This window comes from Salvelinus fontinalis, chromosome 23, assembly GCF_029448725.1.
Source record: "Salvelinus fontinalis isolate EN_2023a chromosome 23, ASM2944872v1, whole genome shotgun sequence".
NCBI lineage: Eukaryota > Metazoa > Chordata > Actinopteri > Salmoniformes > Salmonidae > Salvelinus > Salvelinus fontinalis.
This window is the reverse complement of record NC_074687.1, coordinates 21,800,936-21,817,634: the sequence shown is the minus strand read 5'-3', so window position 1 is coordinate 21,817,634 and position 16,699 is coordinate 21,800,936. Positions and strand designations below refer to the sequence as shown.

Sequence of the window (16,699 nt, the reverse complement as noted above, 5' to 3'; positions counted from 1 at the left end):
CTCTCTCGTGATGCCCCTGCTTTTCTTCCCATGCCCCCTGCGCAGGCTAGCATTCTCACCCTGGGACGGCACAGTGCTCCAGCGCTACTACACTCTACTCTATAAAGATCCTACTCAACTCTACTCTACTCTATTCTACTTTACTCTACTCTACAAAGATCCTACTCTACTCTACTCTACTCTAATCTACAAAGATCCTACTCTACTCTAATCTACTCTACTCTGATCCTATCCTATCTACTCTACTCTACTCAGATCATATCTAATCTAGTCTATTCTAATCAGATCCTATCCTATCTACTCTACTCAGATCCTATCCTATCTACTCTACTCAGATCCTATCCTATCTACTCTACTCAGATCCTATCTTATCTACTCTACTCAGATCCTATCCTATCTAATCTACTCAGATCCTACTATACTCTGCACAGATCTTACTCTACACTACTTTACCCAGCTCCTTTTGATGACATCTGATGCTGTCTGCAAGAGGTACGACTCAGCATCACTGACCTCCACCAACCTCTGTCCTCCAAGCTAGCACATCTCTACTCATCCCACCAGGTCACCACTCCTCTACGTCCCGGTCCCATCCTCCATCCTCCACTCCATCCGTGTCTGAGGGGAAGACACTGCTAGGAAGCAGCTCCAAGGACCCACTTCCTCAGTGTTGACAGCCATCACCATCTGTAGCAAGAACAGGTAAATAGCACCACATCACCTTCGATCGTGCATACAAACATAAGGGGGACACTTCAAAGGAGATAAAGGAAACTCAGCCCACTGAGCACTGATGTCATTTCAACATCTAGTTGTGATTTACATTTGGTTGAGTTGTCAACTAATGTGAATTCAATGTGAAATTAACAAAACATTTCACCATGTCATTGGATTTAGGTTAAAGGTTGGGTGAAAAGAAGTCACAATTCCCTTACGTTGATGACTTCTTGCAAATCCAATCAGTTTTTCATGTTGATTCAACATCATCACATATATTTATTTTGTTGAAATGATGTGAAAACAACAATGTTGATTCAACCTGTTTTTGCCCAGTGGGAGGGAAAGAGGGATACCAGGACTTCCACAGGCATCATACAGGTGTCACCCAGTGAGTGTGTGTGAGGGTTGTATAGAGGCATGCTAAATAACATCTGTCTCTTTTATTAATTCTATATTGTTGCTGTGCCACTAAAGCATCATACCCAGTGTCTCTGTCAGTTACTATTTGAGACAGAGCATTGACAGGGTGCTGGTCCATAGCTGTGAAGTCTCTGTCACAGACAAGAGTGTAGGGACAATTTCTAGAGGTTCTGGTGTGCATTAGTAGCTCTGTTGTCCCAGGAACACTGTTACTTTCACTCCCTCTCCTCCCCGGTCTCCCTTTCTCTTTTTCTCTTTCTTTCCATCTCTCTCGCTCTCTCTCTCCCTTTCACTTTTTAGTCTCTCTCCGCACACTCTCCCCCCCCCCCCCCCTCTCTCTCACTCAAACTCTTTGGCTGTGTTTCTCAGTGACACCAGCTCCAGTCATATACCTCCCCCCAGAGTATAATTCATCCAGCCAGCAGCTCAACAGGCAAATATACTTTAACAATGTATTGACCTGCTGTTTCGACTCTCTCTCTACCACACCTGCTGTCTCTAAGTCTGAATGCTCGGCTATGAAAAGCCAACTGACATTTACTCCTGAGGTACTGACCTGTTACACCCTCTACAACCACTGTGATTATTATTATTTGACACTGCTGGTCATCCATGAACGTTTGAGCATCTTGGCCATGTACTGTTATAATCTCTACCTGGCACAGCCAGAAGAGGACTGGCCACCCCTCATAGCCTGGTTCCTCTCTAGGTTTCTTCCTAGATTCCTGCTGTTCTAGGGAGTTTTTCCTAGCCACCGTGCGTCTACATCTGCATTGCTTGCTGTTTGGGGTTTCAGGCTGGGTTTCTGTACAGCACTTTGTGACATCGGCTGATGTAAAAAGGGCTTTATAAATATATTTGATTGAAATTTGATTGAACAAACGACTTTAACGTTCAGCTGTTTAAGATGACACAAATCAAACCTTACACCGAGTGTTCAAAACATCTTTCCATGACAGACTGACCAGGTAAATCCAAGTCAATGCTACATTATAATCCCTTATTGATGTCACTTGTTAAATCCACTTCAGTCAGAGTAGATGAAGGGGAGGAGACAGGTTAAAGAATGATTTTTAAGCTTGAGACAATTGAGACGTGGATTGTGTGTGTGCCATTCAGAGGGTGAATGTGCAAGACAAAAAATATAAGTGCCTTTGAATGGGGTATGGTAGTAGGTGCCATGCACACTGGTTTGTGTCAAGAACTGCAACGATGCTGGGTTTTTCATGCTCAACAGTTTTCTGTGTGTATCAAGAAGGGTCCACCACCCAAAGGACATCTGGGGGGAGCAATTCAATAGTAGGAAGGTATTCTTACTATTTTGTACACTCAGTGTATATTACGAAAGGTTTCTTTCTTGTGTTTATCAGTGTGCTGCTGGCAATGAGGGATATTCATACAGTTACACCACCATTTAAAATCTCCAAGAAATTATCCATTGTCATCAAATAAGTAAACTAAAAGGGCATGAAATATCATGAAATATCAAAACGGCATCATTAACAAATACAAGACAAAGACCAATTTGGCATTAAATAGTCCCCACATGTTCTACAGCTTAGATGACAGATGTCTACCTTTTTCAGTGTTGTAGCTATAGCTCTTTGTTTACCTCGTAGACGCACATAGTCTCATGACACATGACACAGCACCTTGTCATTAGAGTTTATACAGAAGCCAGGCAGAGATTGGCAATCTTCACTTCCTATCATTTCTAAACACAAGAGAGAAAACTGACACAGTCAATGATAACAAGCATGCATTTCAGTGCAGATGGAAATACTGATGCTATTGATAAGAAAGAGCATTATAATAGTGTTAATGTATTGCACAAACATTCCATGGTCTGACACAACCCTGTTCACTAGAAGAACCTTTGGAAACGGAGAGATAACAGTAAAACATCTGAAGTAACACTTGGTCTCTGTTCTGTATGCTACTGACATTGCCTCACTCTCTACCCTCTTTTCTATGACAACAAACTAGTGACAGAAAACTATTACATCCATAATCCAATTTCATAATCCTGATAACCACAGAAAATATGAACCTCAACTTTATAATCAAACTAGATATATGTGCAATAACAGAACATTTTCTTTCAAAACTTAACTTAAATAAAGGTACTTGATAATCAAACATCAAATAGATAAGATCAACTGTCTTCCCCTCTGGCAACAAGCTGGTGTCTGGTCTGAGCGACCTAGTAACACTACGCAGTTAAAACAATAGCTCATGACAGGGATGTGGGTCTGTACAGTTAGTGGGCAGATGAGAAGGCAGACCTCCATGTAAGGTAGCAGATCATCTGGCTAGCTGTGTGGTGTCTGGAGGGGTGAGACAGTGACTGATTTATGGCTTCCCAATCCCCATGGCCTGCTGGTGGCTCACTGCTCTGTAAGTAGCAGTCATGTGACCCCCCTGTCACCCCCCAACTCACCCATGGGGTCTATCCCCACCCCTTCATGATTAAACTAATAGTCAATGTTAATCCAGGGGAGGCTCCCGGTGCTTAGAGAGGAGGGTCACTCAGACCTCAAACAGTTTCCGTCTCATACATATACAGTACCAGTCAAAAGTTTGGACACACCTACTCATTCAAGGGTTTTTATTGATTTGTACTCTTTTCTACATTGTAGAATAATAGTGAAGACATCAAAACTATGAAATAACACAAATGGAGTCATGTAGTAACCAAAAAGGTCAGGCAAATCAAAATATATTTTATATTTGATATTCTTCCAAGTAACCACCCTTTGCCTTGATGACAGCTTTGCACACTCTTGGCATTCTCTCAACCAGCTTAATCTGGAATGCTTTTTCAACAGTCTTGAAGGAGTTCCCACATATGCTGAGCACATTGACTGCTTTTCCTTCACTCTGCAGTCCAATTCATCCCTAACCATCTCAATAGGGTTGAAGTCGGGTGGAGGCCAGGTCTGATGCAACTCTCCATCACTCTCCTTCTTGGAAAAATAGCCCTTAACACAGCCTGGAGGTGTGTTGGGTCATTGTCCTGTTGAAAAACAAATGATAGTCCCACTAAGCCCAAACCAGATGGGACGCTGTATCGCTGCAGAATGCTGTGGTAGCCATGCTGGTTAAGTGTGCTTTGAAGTCTAAATAAATCACTGACAGTGTCACCAGCAAAGCACCCCCATACCATCACACTTCCTCCTCCATGCTTCACAGTGGGAACCACACATGCAGCGATCATCTGTTTACCTACTCTGCGTCTCACAAATACACGGAGGTTGGAACCAAAAATCTCAAATTTGGACTCATTAGACCAAAGGACAAATTTCCACTGGTCTAATGTCCATAGCTTGTGTTTCTTGGCCCAAGCAAGTCTCTTCTTCTTATTGGTGTCCTTTAGTAGTGGTTTATTTGCAGCAATTTGACCATGAAGGCCGGATTCACGCAGTCTCCTCTGAACAGTTGATGTTGATTTCTGAGGCTGGTAACTCCAATGAACTTGTCCTCTGCAGCAGAGGTAACTCTGGGTCTTCCTTTCCTGTGGCGGTCCTCATGAGAGCTAGTTTCATCATTGCGCTTGATGGTTTTTGTGACCGCACTTGAAGAAACTTTCAAAGTTCTTGAAATTTTACGCATTGACTGACCTTCATGTCTTAAAGTAATGATGGACTCTTGTTTCTCTTTGCTTATTTGAGCTGTTCTTGCCATAATATGGACTTGGTCTTTTACCCTTACCATGTCACAACACAACTGATTGTCTCAAATGCATTAAGAAGGAAAGAAATTCAATAAATAATTTTTAACAAGGCACACTTGCTAATTGAAATGCATTCCAGGTGACTACTTCATGAAGCTGGTTGAGAGAATGCCAAGCGTGTGCAAAGCTGTTATCGAGGCAAAGGGTGGCTACTTTAAAGAATTCCAAATATAAAATATAATTGGATTTGTTTAACACTTTTTTGGTTACTACATGATTCCATGTGTGTTATTTCATAGTTTTGATGTCTTCACTAATATTCTACAATGCAGAAGATAGTGAAAATAAAGAAAACCCTTTTGACTGGTACTGTCTGTTAAAACCAAAACAACGATTGGGCACCTGGTTTATTTCAGGGTGAGTGTGGCATCCTTATCCAACATCTTTGTTCTCTAATGGTACACCAAGCAGTGCACTGGGACTTCAAAGAGAAAGGTGGGAGGGGGATTTGAAGTTTTCTTAATATTTCCCTGAGGTTGTGCCACTGTTGCTATGCTGTCACTGCACAGTACATGCAAGCGGGACTGTTATTAGTGGGGATATTTCGGTTACAAAGCGCCGTTGGCAGAGGCTTATATATATCTACTTAAAGTGCAAACTGTGGTATACAGTGACATGGTATGCTTTGTTTCTACAGTGGTATAGATAGACCTTAAAACATCCAGGTCAAGGACTACATAAAAATAATAAAGAAAACTTTGTTAATGGCCATGGGTGTTTAATTCAGTATGTTACCAGATTTGTCAATGTCTTCCATCTTAAACAGGCACATGCAGTAACATGAATACAGGACATTACAATCCTTGGTCTACCAACCAGACATACAGTAACATATACCATCTGACAAAACGGGCCCTTTCAGCCATACATAATGGCACTAATACATACTTAATGGACAAGGCATATCGCTTCTTTGCTACGAGTTTCATTTGAACATATAGCATTGCCTGGAATCTCCCAGTGTAAACCTATGGCTCTTAAAGTGACTGTCTGAATGTTTTAAAGATGCCGTGGTAGTCATATTGTTGTTCTATATATTGATGTTATATACTGTATATTGTTGTTCTATGTATTGTTGTTCTTTATATTGTTGCGATATATATTGTGCTAAATATATTGTTGTTATATACTGTATATTATTGTTTTTTATATTGTTTTTCTATATATTGTAGTTCCATATATTGTTGTTATATACTGTATATTATTGTTTTTTATATTGTTTTTTTGTATATTGTTGTTCTTTATATTGATGTTATATATATGGTTGCTATATACATTGTTGTTCGATATGTTGTTGTTCTTTATATTGTTTTTCTATATATTGTTGTTCCATATATTGTTGTTATATATAGTATTGTTGTTCTACAGTGCATTCGGAAAGTATTCAGACCCATTGACTTTTTCCACATTTTGTTACGCTACAGGCTAATTCAAGAATTGATTAAATAAATACAAATCCCATCAATCTACACACAATAACCCATAATGACAAAGCAAAAACAGGTTTTTAGACATTTTTGCATATATAATAAAAATAAAAAACAGAACACAGTGGCCTCCATCATTCTTAAATGGAAGAAATTTGGAACCACCAAGACTCTTCCTAGAGCTGGCCGCCCGGCCAAACTGAACAATCGGGGGAGAAGGGCCTTTGTCAGGGAGGTGACCAAGAACCGATGGTCACTCTGACAGAGCTCCAGAGCTCCTCTGTGGAGATGGGAGAGCCTTTCAGAAGGACAACCATCTCTGCAGCCCTCCACCAATCAGACGTTTATGGTAGAGTGGCCAGACGGAAGCCACTCCTGAGTAAAAGTCACATCACAGCCCGCTTGGAGTTTGCCAAAAGGCACCAAAAGGACTTTCAGACCATGAGAAACAAGATTCACTGGTCTAATGAAACCAATATTGAACTTCTTGTCCTAAATTCCAAGCGTCACATCTGGAGGAAACCTGGCACCATCCCTACGGTGAAGCATGGTGGTGGCAGAGTCATTCTTTGGGCATGTTTTTCAGCGGCAGGGACTGGGAGACTAGTCAGCATCGAGGGAAAGATGAATGGAACAAAGTACAGAGAGAACCTCGATGAAAACCTGTTCCAGAGCGCTCAGGACCGCAGACTGGGGCGAAGGTTTACCATCCAACAAGACAATGACCCTAAGCACACAGCCAAGACAATGCAGGAGTGGCTTCGGGATAAGTCTCTGAATGTCCTTGAGTGGCTCAGCCAGAGCCCGGACTTCAACCCGATCAAACATCTCTGGAGAGACCTGAAAATAGGTGTGCAGCGACGCTCCCCATCCAACCTGACAGAGCTTGAGAGGATCTGCAGAGAAGAATGGGAGAAACTCCCCAAATACAGGTATGCCAAGCTTGTAGATTCATACCCAACAAGACTCGAGGCTGTAATCGCTGCCAAAGGTGCTTCAACAAAGGACTGAGTAAAGGGTCTGAATACTTATGTAAATGTGGTATTTCAGTTGGTATTTTTTATAAATTTGCAAAAATCTCTAAAAACCTGTTTTTACTTTGTCCTTAAGGGGTATTGTGTGTAGATTTATGAGGGGAAAAAACTATTTCATCAATTTTAGAATAAGGCTGTAACGTAACACAATGTGGAAAGAGTCAAGGGGTCTGAATACTTTCTGAATGTACTGTATATATTGTTGTTCGATATATTGTTGTTACATATAATGTTCTTATATACTGTATATTGTTATTCTATATGTTGTTGTTATGTACTGTATATTGTTATTCTATATGTTGTTGTTATGTACTGTATATTGTTGTGTTATATATTGTTGTTCTATATATTTTTGTTATAAACAGTACCAGTCAAAAGTTTGGACATACCTACTCATTTAAGGGTTTTTCTTTATTTTGACTATTTTCTACATTGTAGAATAATAGTGAAGACATCAACACTATGAAATAACATACATGGAATCATGTAGTAACCAAAAAAGTGTTAAACAAATCAAAATATATACAACCCATGATTCCATATATGATATTTCATAGTTTTGATGTCTTCACTATTATTCTACAATGTAGAAAATAGTAAAAAGAAAGAAAAACCCTTGAATGAATAGATGTGTCCCAACTTTTGAATGGTACTGTACATTGTTGTTCTACATAGTGTTGGTCTATTTATTGTTGTTATATACTGTATATTGTTGTTCTACATATTGTTGTTCTATATATTGTTGTTATATACTGTATATTTTTGTTCTATATATTGTTGTTATATAGTGTATATTGTTGTTCTATATGTTGTTGTTCTATATTTTATTTTTATTTATTTTTTATATATTGTTGTTCTACATATTGTTGTTCTATATATTGTTGTTCTATATAGTGGTGTTATATACGGTATATTGTTGTTATATACTGTATATTGTTGTTCTATATGTTGTTGTTCTATATAGTGTTGTTATATACTGTATATTGTTGTTCTATATATTGTTGTATACTGTATATTGTTGTTCTATATGTTGTTGTTATATACTGTATATTGTTGTTCTATATATTGTTGTTTTTCCTATATATGGTTGTGCTATATATTGATGTTATATACTGTATATTGTTGTTCTCTATGTTGTTGTTCTATATATTGTTGTTCTATAAATTGTTGTTCTACATATTGTTGTTCTAGATATTGTTGTGCTATATATTGATGTTATATACTGGATATTGTTGTTATATATATTCTTGTTCTATACATTTTTGTTCTATATGTTGTTGTTATATACTGTATATTGTTGTTCTATATATTGTTGTTATATACTGTATATTGTTGTTCTATATGTTGTTGTTCTATATATTGTTGTTTTTCCTATATATGGTTGTGCTATATATTGATGTTATATACTGGATATTGTTGTTATATATATTTTAGTTCTATATAGTTGAAGGCAAAGGCGGAGGTAGCGGTCCTGCTAATTGCCTATAATTTCCACCTTTTATCTATTCCATTTGCACAACAGCATGTGAAATTTATTGTCAATCAGTGTTGCTTCCTAAGCGGACAGTTTGATTTCACAGAAGTGTGATTCACTTGGAGTTACATTGTGTTGTGTAAGTGTTCCCTTTATTTTTTTGAGCAGTGTATATTCTCGTTCTATATATTTTTGTTCTATATAGTTGTTCTATATATTGTTGTTATATATATTGCTGTTATATACTGTATGTTGTTGTTATATATATTGTTGTCCTCTATGAGTACAGAAAAGGTGCACGTCAGTGGGTCAGACTAGTGATGATAGCATTAAAGGGAGTATGTGTGTAAATCAACCCTGCCCCCTGTTGTTCTCATCTGGTGGATACATGAGAGGAGGGAGAGATTGGGGATGATGGGAAGGGGTTGGAAAGAATAGGGGATGGAGGAGGGGTGGCTGTTTTGTAGCAAGACTGATTTCTCTCAACAAGCCTGTGTAAAGTTTTCTAATTTACTTGTCAGTGTGAGGGAATCACTTTTCTCTCATATAGTTCAGTAAGGTAGACTGACCAGTTCTGATAGTACTCTTGCAGGAGTCTATATACCTGTTGTAAGCAAAGATTGAGCATTGAAGCATTGAAGACTTGAGAGAGGACTAACTGGGGTTGTGGGTTAGGGTTTTTCAAGTGAGTCATCACTTGTTAAACGTCACTTGTTAACGCAGAAAAGTCTTACACTCAGCGTTTTAAAAGGCAGCTATAAGTTATAGAGACCAGTCCCATGAATGGAGTGGTGGCTCTCCAGCTGGAGAAGGACTAACTGCCCTCTAAGGCAATGCTTTGAGCCCAGGCAGAGAGGAGTGGCGTCAGACAGGATTTATTGTTGTTGTGTTGCTGCCTGCCCTGCCCTGCATGGAGAGAACACACTGCATTCATTCCAATGGCTTTGTTAGCCCTGCTGCTGCTGCTGGGTCTGTAGCTGTACTGCAGGGTAACAGCAGTCACTAACACACACTAGCGATGCAGTTTGCTAGCCATTTCATCTCTAAGGAATACAGCCTGGCTGCTCTCCAGCCTAGGTCAACTCAATGTCCATGTATGTATAAACAGCTGTAAATACCAGCCAAGATTCTACCTCTACTATACTGGAACACAGGTTGTCCATATCACTCTGTGTGTCTCTCTTGTTATTTCCTGATCCACTCTCTGTCTATAGGCTGCTCCACTACAGGTCCCTATGGTAAGAGTTAAGGCATGACACCAACTTTTCCAAGCCCTGGGGCCCTCCGTTTACAGTATGTTCACTAAATGCAGTGCAACCTCACTTAATGCAAAGTGTGTAGGCCTACTGTCCAACCACAACCCCATCCCTCCATCTTTAAACATACAGGATTATCTTACTCTCTTTTATTAACAATAATTCTCTTTCTCTATACAGTACAATACAGATCACAGACTCTCTCCATGCCGACGCAGCCTATGGCCTCATCTGCCTACCTGCTCTGTAACGTCCCCTGTGCTCTGATCAATGTCAAAGAGACGTAGCTGAGTGATGTGCAATACCCAGTGTGCGCAGTGTTACATACCTCATAGCCCATTACTCGGAGACAGATATTATAAACCAATACGACAGCTATGACAGTGTACAGATGATCCATGGTGCTACCAGTGTATTACAGTAAATCCCTAGTTATTACTGGGCATCTAGGAATGGAACAATCTCAGATGTGACGGCAAAGATGGGAAGATACCAGGTGGTGCTATGTATACATCAGGACAAATGACTGGAACTTCTCTCTTGACTAGTAATGACACATACGTAAAACTTTACATTTTTGTTAACATATTTTTCAATGCAGTGCATCCCTCCCCATTGTATTTAAACAAAACTGTTTTACCTTCAGCCAACCACTTTCTAAAAAACAATAACTCTTCTCATCCAGCTCCACCACTCCTCCTTTTCCATTCATATCAAATTAGCTCTCTTCCCAACTACGAGTTATTAAGAGGGAGGTTTCCTTTTAAGTGGCTTGTCTTTAGGAAATCATAATGTTTGGGATTGCTTCCTCTGAGAATAAGAACAGGAAGTAAAGTAAAGGAGGGAGACACTGAGACCGCTAGGGCCTACTCCAACCGATTGAGATATCCGCTCAGTCCCCGTTTCTCAGTGTAGCTAAGATTCCGTTCCCACCAAGCTGCTGCAGGTGTGTATGTGTGTTTGTCCAGACAGACCGACAGACTAATAATTGCTCCAGTGACAGGTCTGTGCCCCCGCTGCCCATGCTTCTACCTCTCACCCCTCTTACCCTCCTCTGACTGACCATGCCAACTCTGTCTGGGAACAAAACAAATGTAAAATAAAGTCTGAGAAATTAACATAGTCAGAAATATCAAGAGTGACTGTTAAGGGCGCGGGTCTAAAGCTTACTGGAATGCTCAAGACACAGAATGAAGAACAATAACAAAAGATGACCTCACCACTTTGAGCAAACTTTGTCTGAACATACCATAACTTGCTTCAACTAACTAAGCACAACATTAGTCTATACGAGTTTATGTATACGTCTGACTTCATCATGGTCCTAATAATGTAGCTAATGTTGGCCAGCCAGGCTAGACCGCCTGTAGGTTGCGTTGTAAACTTGTGAGGAAACACTTTGTTAGTCCAGCATGGTAGCAAAATGACTGTTTTAACTCCTACCTCCTGCTATTGTTAAGGCCAGGCTCTCACTCCCTTCCTCTTGTCCAGGCTGGCTACACCTCTGTTCTTTGTGGCTTGCTGTACACACATTATCTAATGCCAAGAAAGCATTATAGCTAGCCAAAGCTGTGTGTTGATTTGATAGTTGGATATTGAGAGTTTTTTTAAAGACCCTGTGGCGAATTAAATTAATTAAATGACTTTGCGAGCATTTAGGGAGCATGGAATTTAAGGGTTCTAGCTTGGCTAACTATCCTACATATCAGTTCTGAGCTCAGGGCATGGATGGACACCGCTAACATTTCCCCTCTCCTGTTCTCATAGTGGTGCTTTTTCCAGTGTCCCAGTCTCATTGAACCTCTCCCCTCTCCTCCTCACCCCTCTGCCCCGCTCCCCTCCCTGAAACGCAATCCGCCTGGGGGGATAAGAGCACTGACTCTGCTTGGAGCACCACCCGGTTTCCATCCTACTGCCATAAACCAGGGAGAGAGAACTGCAAAACGTCTCATGGTCATGGTCACTTCACAGCGAGGGTGAGAGAGGCAGATAAGATGGAGCCAGTGTCCTACTCAACGTACAGTCTTAATCATGTTCTAAGAGAATTTGAACAAACATTTCAAACCAGCTTTATGGATAACTATCAATGGGATATGACACACACGGTAAGATACGTTTGTGTGTATTTGTGTGCGTGTGTGGGTGGAGGTATACACAGGTATTAGATGCTTTGTTTTATCCTGTTGAGTATTTGTAGTAAAATTCAGATTAGTTCACTCAGTGAGTACTTAGTGGTACCAGTGAGTCTGAGGCTGAAATGGTGGAAAAACCTCTCAGACTGTTCTACCGTCATCCTTTCTGCTCTAACTCGTTGTTATTAGTTACTCATTGCCATCCTAAATCGTGCTCTGGGTATATATTTAGACAGCTCTGTCTCTCTGATGTTTCCTGTTGAGGACTGATGGATTGGTTTAACCCATGGATGATTGGGGCGTTTATGACACCCATAAAGCTGTCTACTGAGATGCCTTATAGGGGTATTAGATACACACCAGCCTGTCACTGCCATGTTTGGGTCTCACCCTAACTCTCACACTGAGGTCAAGGGGCAACGTCACATACACACGCACACACACACGCACACACGCAGACATAGAAATCACAGGAGGAGTGGAACTTAGAGATGGAAAGTGTAGAGAGAGTGAAAAACATCAAACATCAAAAGCGTCAATTAACTGGTTCAAACCTGGTGACCGAGAACTGTTGCCAGGTGCTCTGGAGATGATGAAGATTGTCACAGAATTCCATTTGTGGGAAAAGGTTCATTCTCAGGCCGTTGTGTCGTGTCCAAGTCTCCAGGCTGATCACAGGCTATTTATACCATGCCTCACACACACTGGTCATTTTATCACCAGGATAAGGGAGTCTCTAGGCTGTCATGGTTGATCATAATCTACATTTTGTCTCCTTTCTTTACTCTGCCATTTGCTTTCTTCACTACCTATCTTTCTATCTCTTCTCCATTCTCTCCCTCCCTCCTTGACCCATTTCTCTCTCTCTACTTTACCCATACCCTGCCCCTCTCTATCTTTCTCTCTCCCTCTCCTCCTCTCTCAGGTGTGCCAGTGACCAGTGACCAGTGAGCAGACATGGGGGACTGGAGTCTTCTGGGGAACTTCCTGGAGGAAGTTCAGGAACATTCCACGTCGGTGGGGAAGGTGTGGCTCACCGTCCTCTTCATCTTCAGGATCCTGGTGCTGGGCACAGCCGCTGAGTCTTCATGGGGAGACGAACAGAGTGACTTCCTGTGCGACACCCAGCAGCCCGGTTGTACCAACGTCTGTTATGACCGGGCGTTTCCTATCGCACACATCCGCTACTGGGTCCTACAGATCGTCTTCGTGTCCACACCATCACTGATCTACATGGGCCACGCCATGCACATAGTGCGGAGGGATGAGAAACGAAAAAGGAGGGAGCAGGAGAAGACAGAGAGGATGGAGGAGGAGGAGAAGGGAGAGGGGGGGAGCGTATCGGGGGAGAAGGCGTATCTCCAGCAGAGGGATTGTGGGAAGGCGCTGGAGGCATCTGGGCGGGTTCGCCTGCGGGGGGCGCTGTTATCCACGTACATTCTGAGCATCCTGATCCGCACGGTGATGGAAGTGATCTTCATCGTGGTCCAGTACATGATCTATGGAGTCTTCCTCAGGGCTCTGTACCACTGCAAGGCCTGGCCCTGCCCCAACCCAGTCAACTGCTACATGTCCCGGCCCACAGAAAAGAACGTATTCATCGTCTTCATGCTGGTGGTGGCAGGTGTCTCCCTCCTCCTCTCTGTGGTCGAGCTCTATCACCTGGCCTACAGGCGGTACAGGAAGTGCAGACGCACTCGCGCCTCCCTCAAAAACACCACTCATAATGCTGTGGCAATCCCCTTCACCAGGGACCCCGACAACCCGACCAGTCACAACTCCCCAGGCTGCACCCCTCCCCCTGACTTCCGCCAGTGCTTGGTGTTGTCGGGGACAATGACCCCCTTGACCCCTGTGAACCCCATGAACTCCATGCCTTCTCACCCCTTCAACAACAGAATGGCGCACCAGCAGAACTCCGTCAACATGGCCACCGAGCGTCACCATTCCTATGACGACCTGGAGGGAGAGGGAGGTTTCCTGAGGATGAATTACACCCAGGTGCCAGGGGAGATGCCCAGCGGGTGCTCTGCGCCACCCTTACTGCATACCGGGTACCTGAAGGACAAACTAAGCCTCAGCAAGATCAGCGGCACCAGCAGCCGGGTTCGACCAGACGACCTGGCCGTGTAGAACCAGACAGACGGAAAGAGAGAGACAGAGAGGGGCTTAGAAGGTGCGGAGGGAGAGGACTTTCAGACACACAGAGAGAGAAAGGCCCTGCTTAGAGGAGAGTGGAGCAGGCTGGGTCTATATACCCAGCCAGAGACAGAGAAGGGGAGCAGGCAAGACAGATACTGGGGCTAAAGATGGATGTGTTAGCAAACTCCAAGTGAAGGGCTCCATTCAGCCCAAATCTGGGGGAACTGTGGAAGATTGCCTGGCCTAGAACTCCATGAGCACTACAGGAAGAAAGACATTGGGGTCTGTAAGCTCCCTGGAAGTGGGTTGAATGGATCTTGAGAACTTCTGCATACTGGACTGAGCTTTGAGACTGTGACCGTTAGTGCTGGGAGAACTGGTTGTTTTTGTTAGCTTCAAGTGGTCGGTGAAGCTTGAAACATGGACTGTCATAACGTTGATCAAATATTGACATTGAAGCAAAATATAAATATACCTTTTAAATCACTGTGTGGAAAAAGCCTTGAAATAAATAACAGATAATTGCACATTGTATGTTTTTGATGTTTTAAAGTACCTTTAAAGTCTGAGAATATTGTACTTTAAACTTGCACATTCAGTATGCTAAAAACTGTCCTACTGTCTATCCAGCTGCCCATTATAATAACACAAACTTTTACAAGCTCGCAAATGTAAACACGCATGCACAAACACACACATGTACACACTGCTGTCATAGGAGGACAAAACCCTATCCTCAGGGGTCTGACCAAACAGTGTTGCCCCGATCCCTGGCATTCAGTGACGGAGGCTATTTTCAGCTGTCATGTTGTTTGGAAAGTGAAATTGTGACACACATCCCTGCAATGCAATCCATTGTGCATTATATCATCTTCAAATATAGCAACTGTTTTCTCTGTGTTTTATCCTGATGGCATACAAACAGAAACATAGCACCAGCATTATCTTCCAGTCAGTAGTCAGAACAAGGGACAGCTGTGCCAACATAACTGATTTCTCTCCATTCAACAGACGCTTAGACCAATAATACAGAGGGTTGTACGCACTCAGGTACAGATAGTGAAGAGCTATGCAAAAGTGCCTACAAAATGTGAATCTACAAAATGCTCAAAGTCAAAGTCTTTAATCTCCATGTTAGATGTGTGAACATGTCCTGATATAATTTAAAAGTGTGTTCAAAAGCCATATACAGTATGTATACAAATAATTTACCTTCAATCAAGGCACAAGCCTATAGACTAATAGAGAAGGTATAACCACAATCTGTGAAGTTCTCAACTGATTTTGCACTAGACTAGGCCTTTTGGGGTTTGGAATATAACGACCCCTTTGTAATTACATGAATCATATTTTCTTTTTCTATAGAGAGGAACAACCAGTAATTTACAGTAATAGTCTTTTGGAATGCCAACAAACGGGTGACTGGTTGACGTTTCTCTGTGCACATTTCAATGTTATTGTGTTTTGTCTGCAATAAAACGAATATGTCAAATAAATTGTTCTCCCAGAAGTTAATGGGTTTGTTCGACATTGCAACCAACAGCGCAGGCGATCTGCTGACTGACTAATCTACAAATCTCCTTGCATCATAAATAACTACTTATTGTTATTTGTAGATCAGTCAATCACCATTTACCCACCATCATGGATGTGATGCTCACGAACGAGGTCAATGTAACGCATACCTTCTCAGAAAAAGTCTACCACAGCCCAAACATTTGTCCTCAAGAGACTGGTCCTAAAAATAGTTGCCCTCAAAGAAATACATTGGCATTGCAACGCTGCACAACCTCTACTCTTGCCTCCAGACAAGCGCTCATCTGGTTGTCCACAGTAACAGACATACCATTAGGCAGAAGAGGTAATTACCTCAGGCCTCACATCCTCAAAGGGCCTTGTGAGCTGTGCAACCCCCATAATAAGGAATCCATAATAATTCCTAATAGATCATTAATGTATTTCCATACATATACATATATTTCATATAAATATTAATATAATCCAAGTATTTCTCATAATAGAAGTAACAAGTGTCATTCATCATTCATGAACTGGTCCATAATAATGGACTATTCCACCCTGACAGAGTTCCCATTCATTGTTTCATGAGATATGATTGCAAAAGGGATTTTTATTGAAATTAAACTGCAGAAATGAGGCGCTTTCAGGGCAGGGCAGAGAAAAGAAAAATAAATAATATTTTATTTTAAGTTAAATTTGTCACGTTCCTGACCTATTTCTGTTAGTTTGTTATATGTGTTAGTTGGTCAGGACGTGAGTTTGGGTGGGCATTCTATGTTTTCTGTTTCTATGTTGGTTTATGGGTTGCCTGGTATGGCTCTTAATTAGAGGCAGGTGTTT

At 41.6% G+C, this 16,699-nt stretch overlaps 1 protein-coding gene across 2 annotated transcripts; it reads left to right on the top strand.

Annotated features, from left to right (window-relative positions):
* The first annotated feature begins 42 nt into the window (after positions 1 to 42).
* LOC129821023 (gap junction alpha-5 protein-like) lies at positions 43 to 15,794 on the top strand. 2 transcript variants are annotated; one of them, XM_055878229.1, is made up of 2 exons: positions 43 to 702; positions 13,122 to 15,794. In XM_055878229.1, exon 2 carries the CDS (start codon positions 13,154 to 13,156, stop codon positions 14,327 to 14,329), a length of 1,176 nt encoding a protein of 391 aa, XP_055734204.1. In that variant the 5' UTR covers positions 43 to 702; positions 13,122 to 13,153; the 3' UTR covers positions 14,330 to 15,794. The 2 variants fall into 2 exon arrangements, with proteins under 2 accessions (XP_055734204.1, XP_055734205.1); XM_055878230.1 differs by lacking the exon at positions 43 to 702 and adding an exon at positions 9,456 to 12,040.
* The last annotated feature ends 905 nt before the right edge of the window (positions 15,795 to 16,699 follow it).

What these genes read in the sequence shown, in the direction of transcription:
- LOC129821023 (XM_055878229.1), top strand. Translation starts at nt 13,154, where the DNA reads ATGGGGGACTGGAGTCTTCTGGGGAACTTCCTGGAGGAAGTTCAGGAA.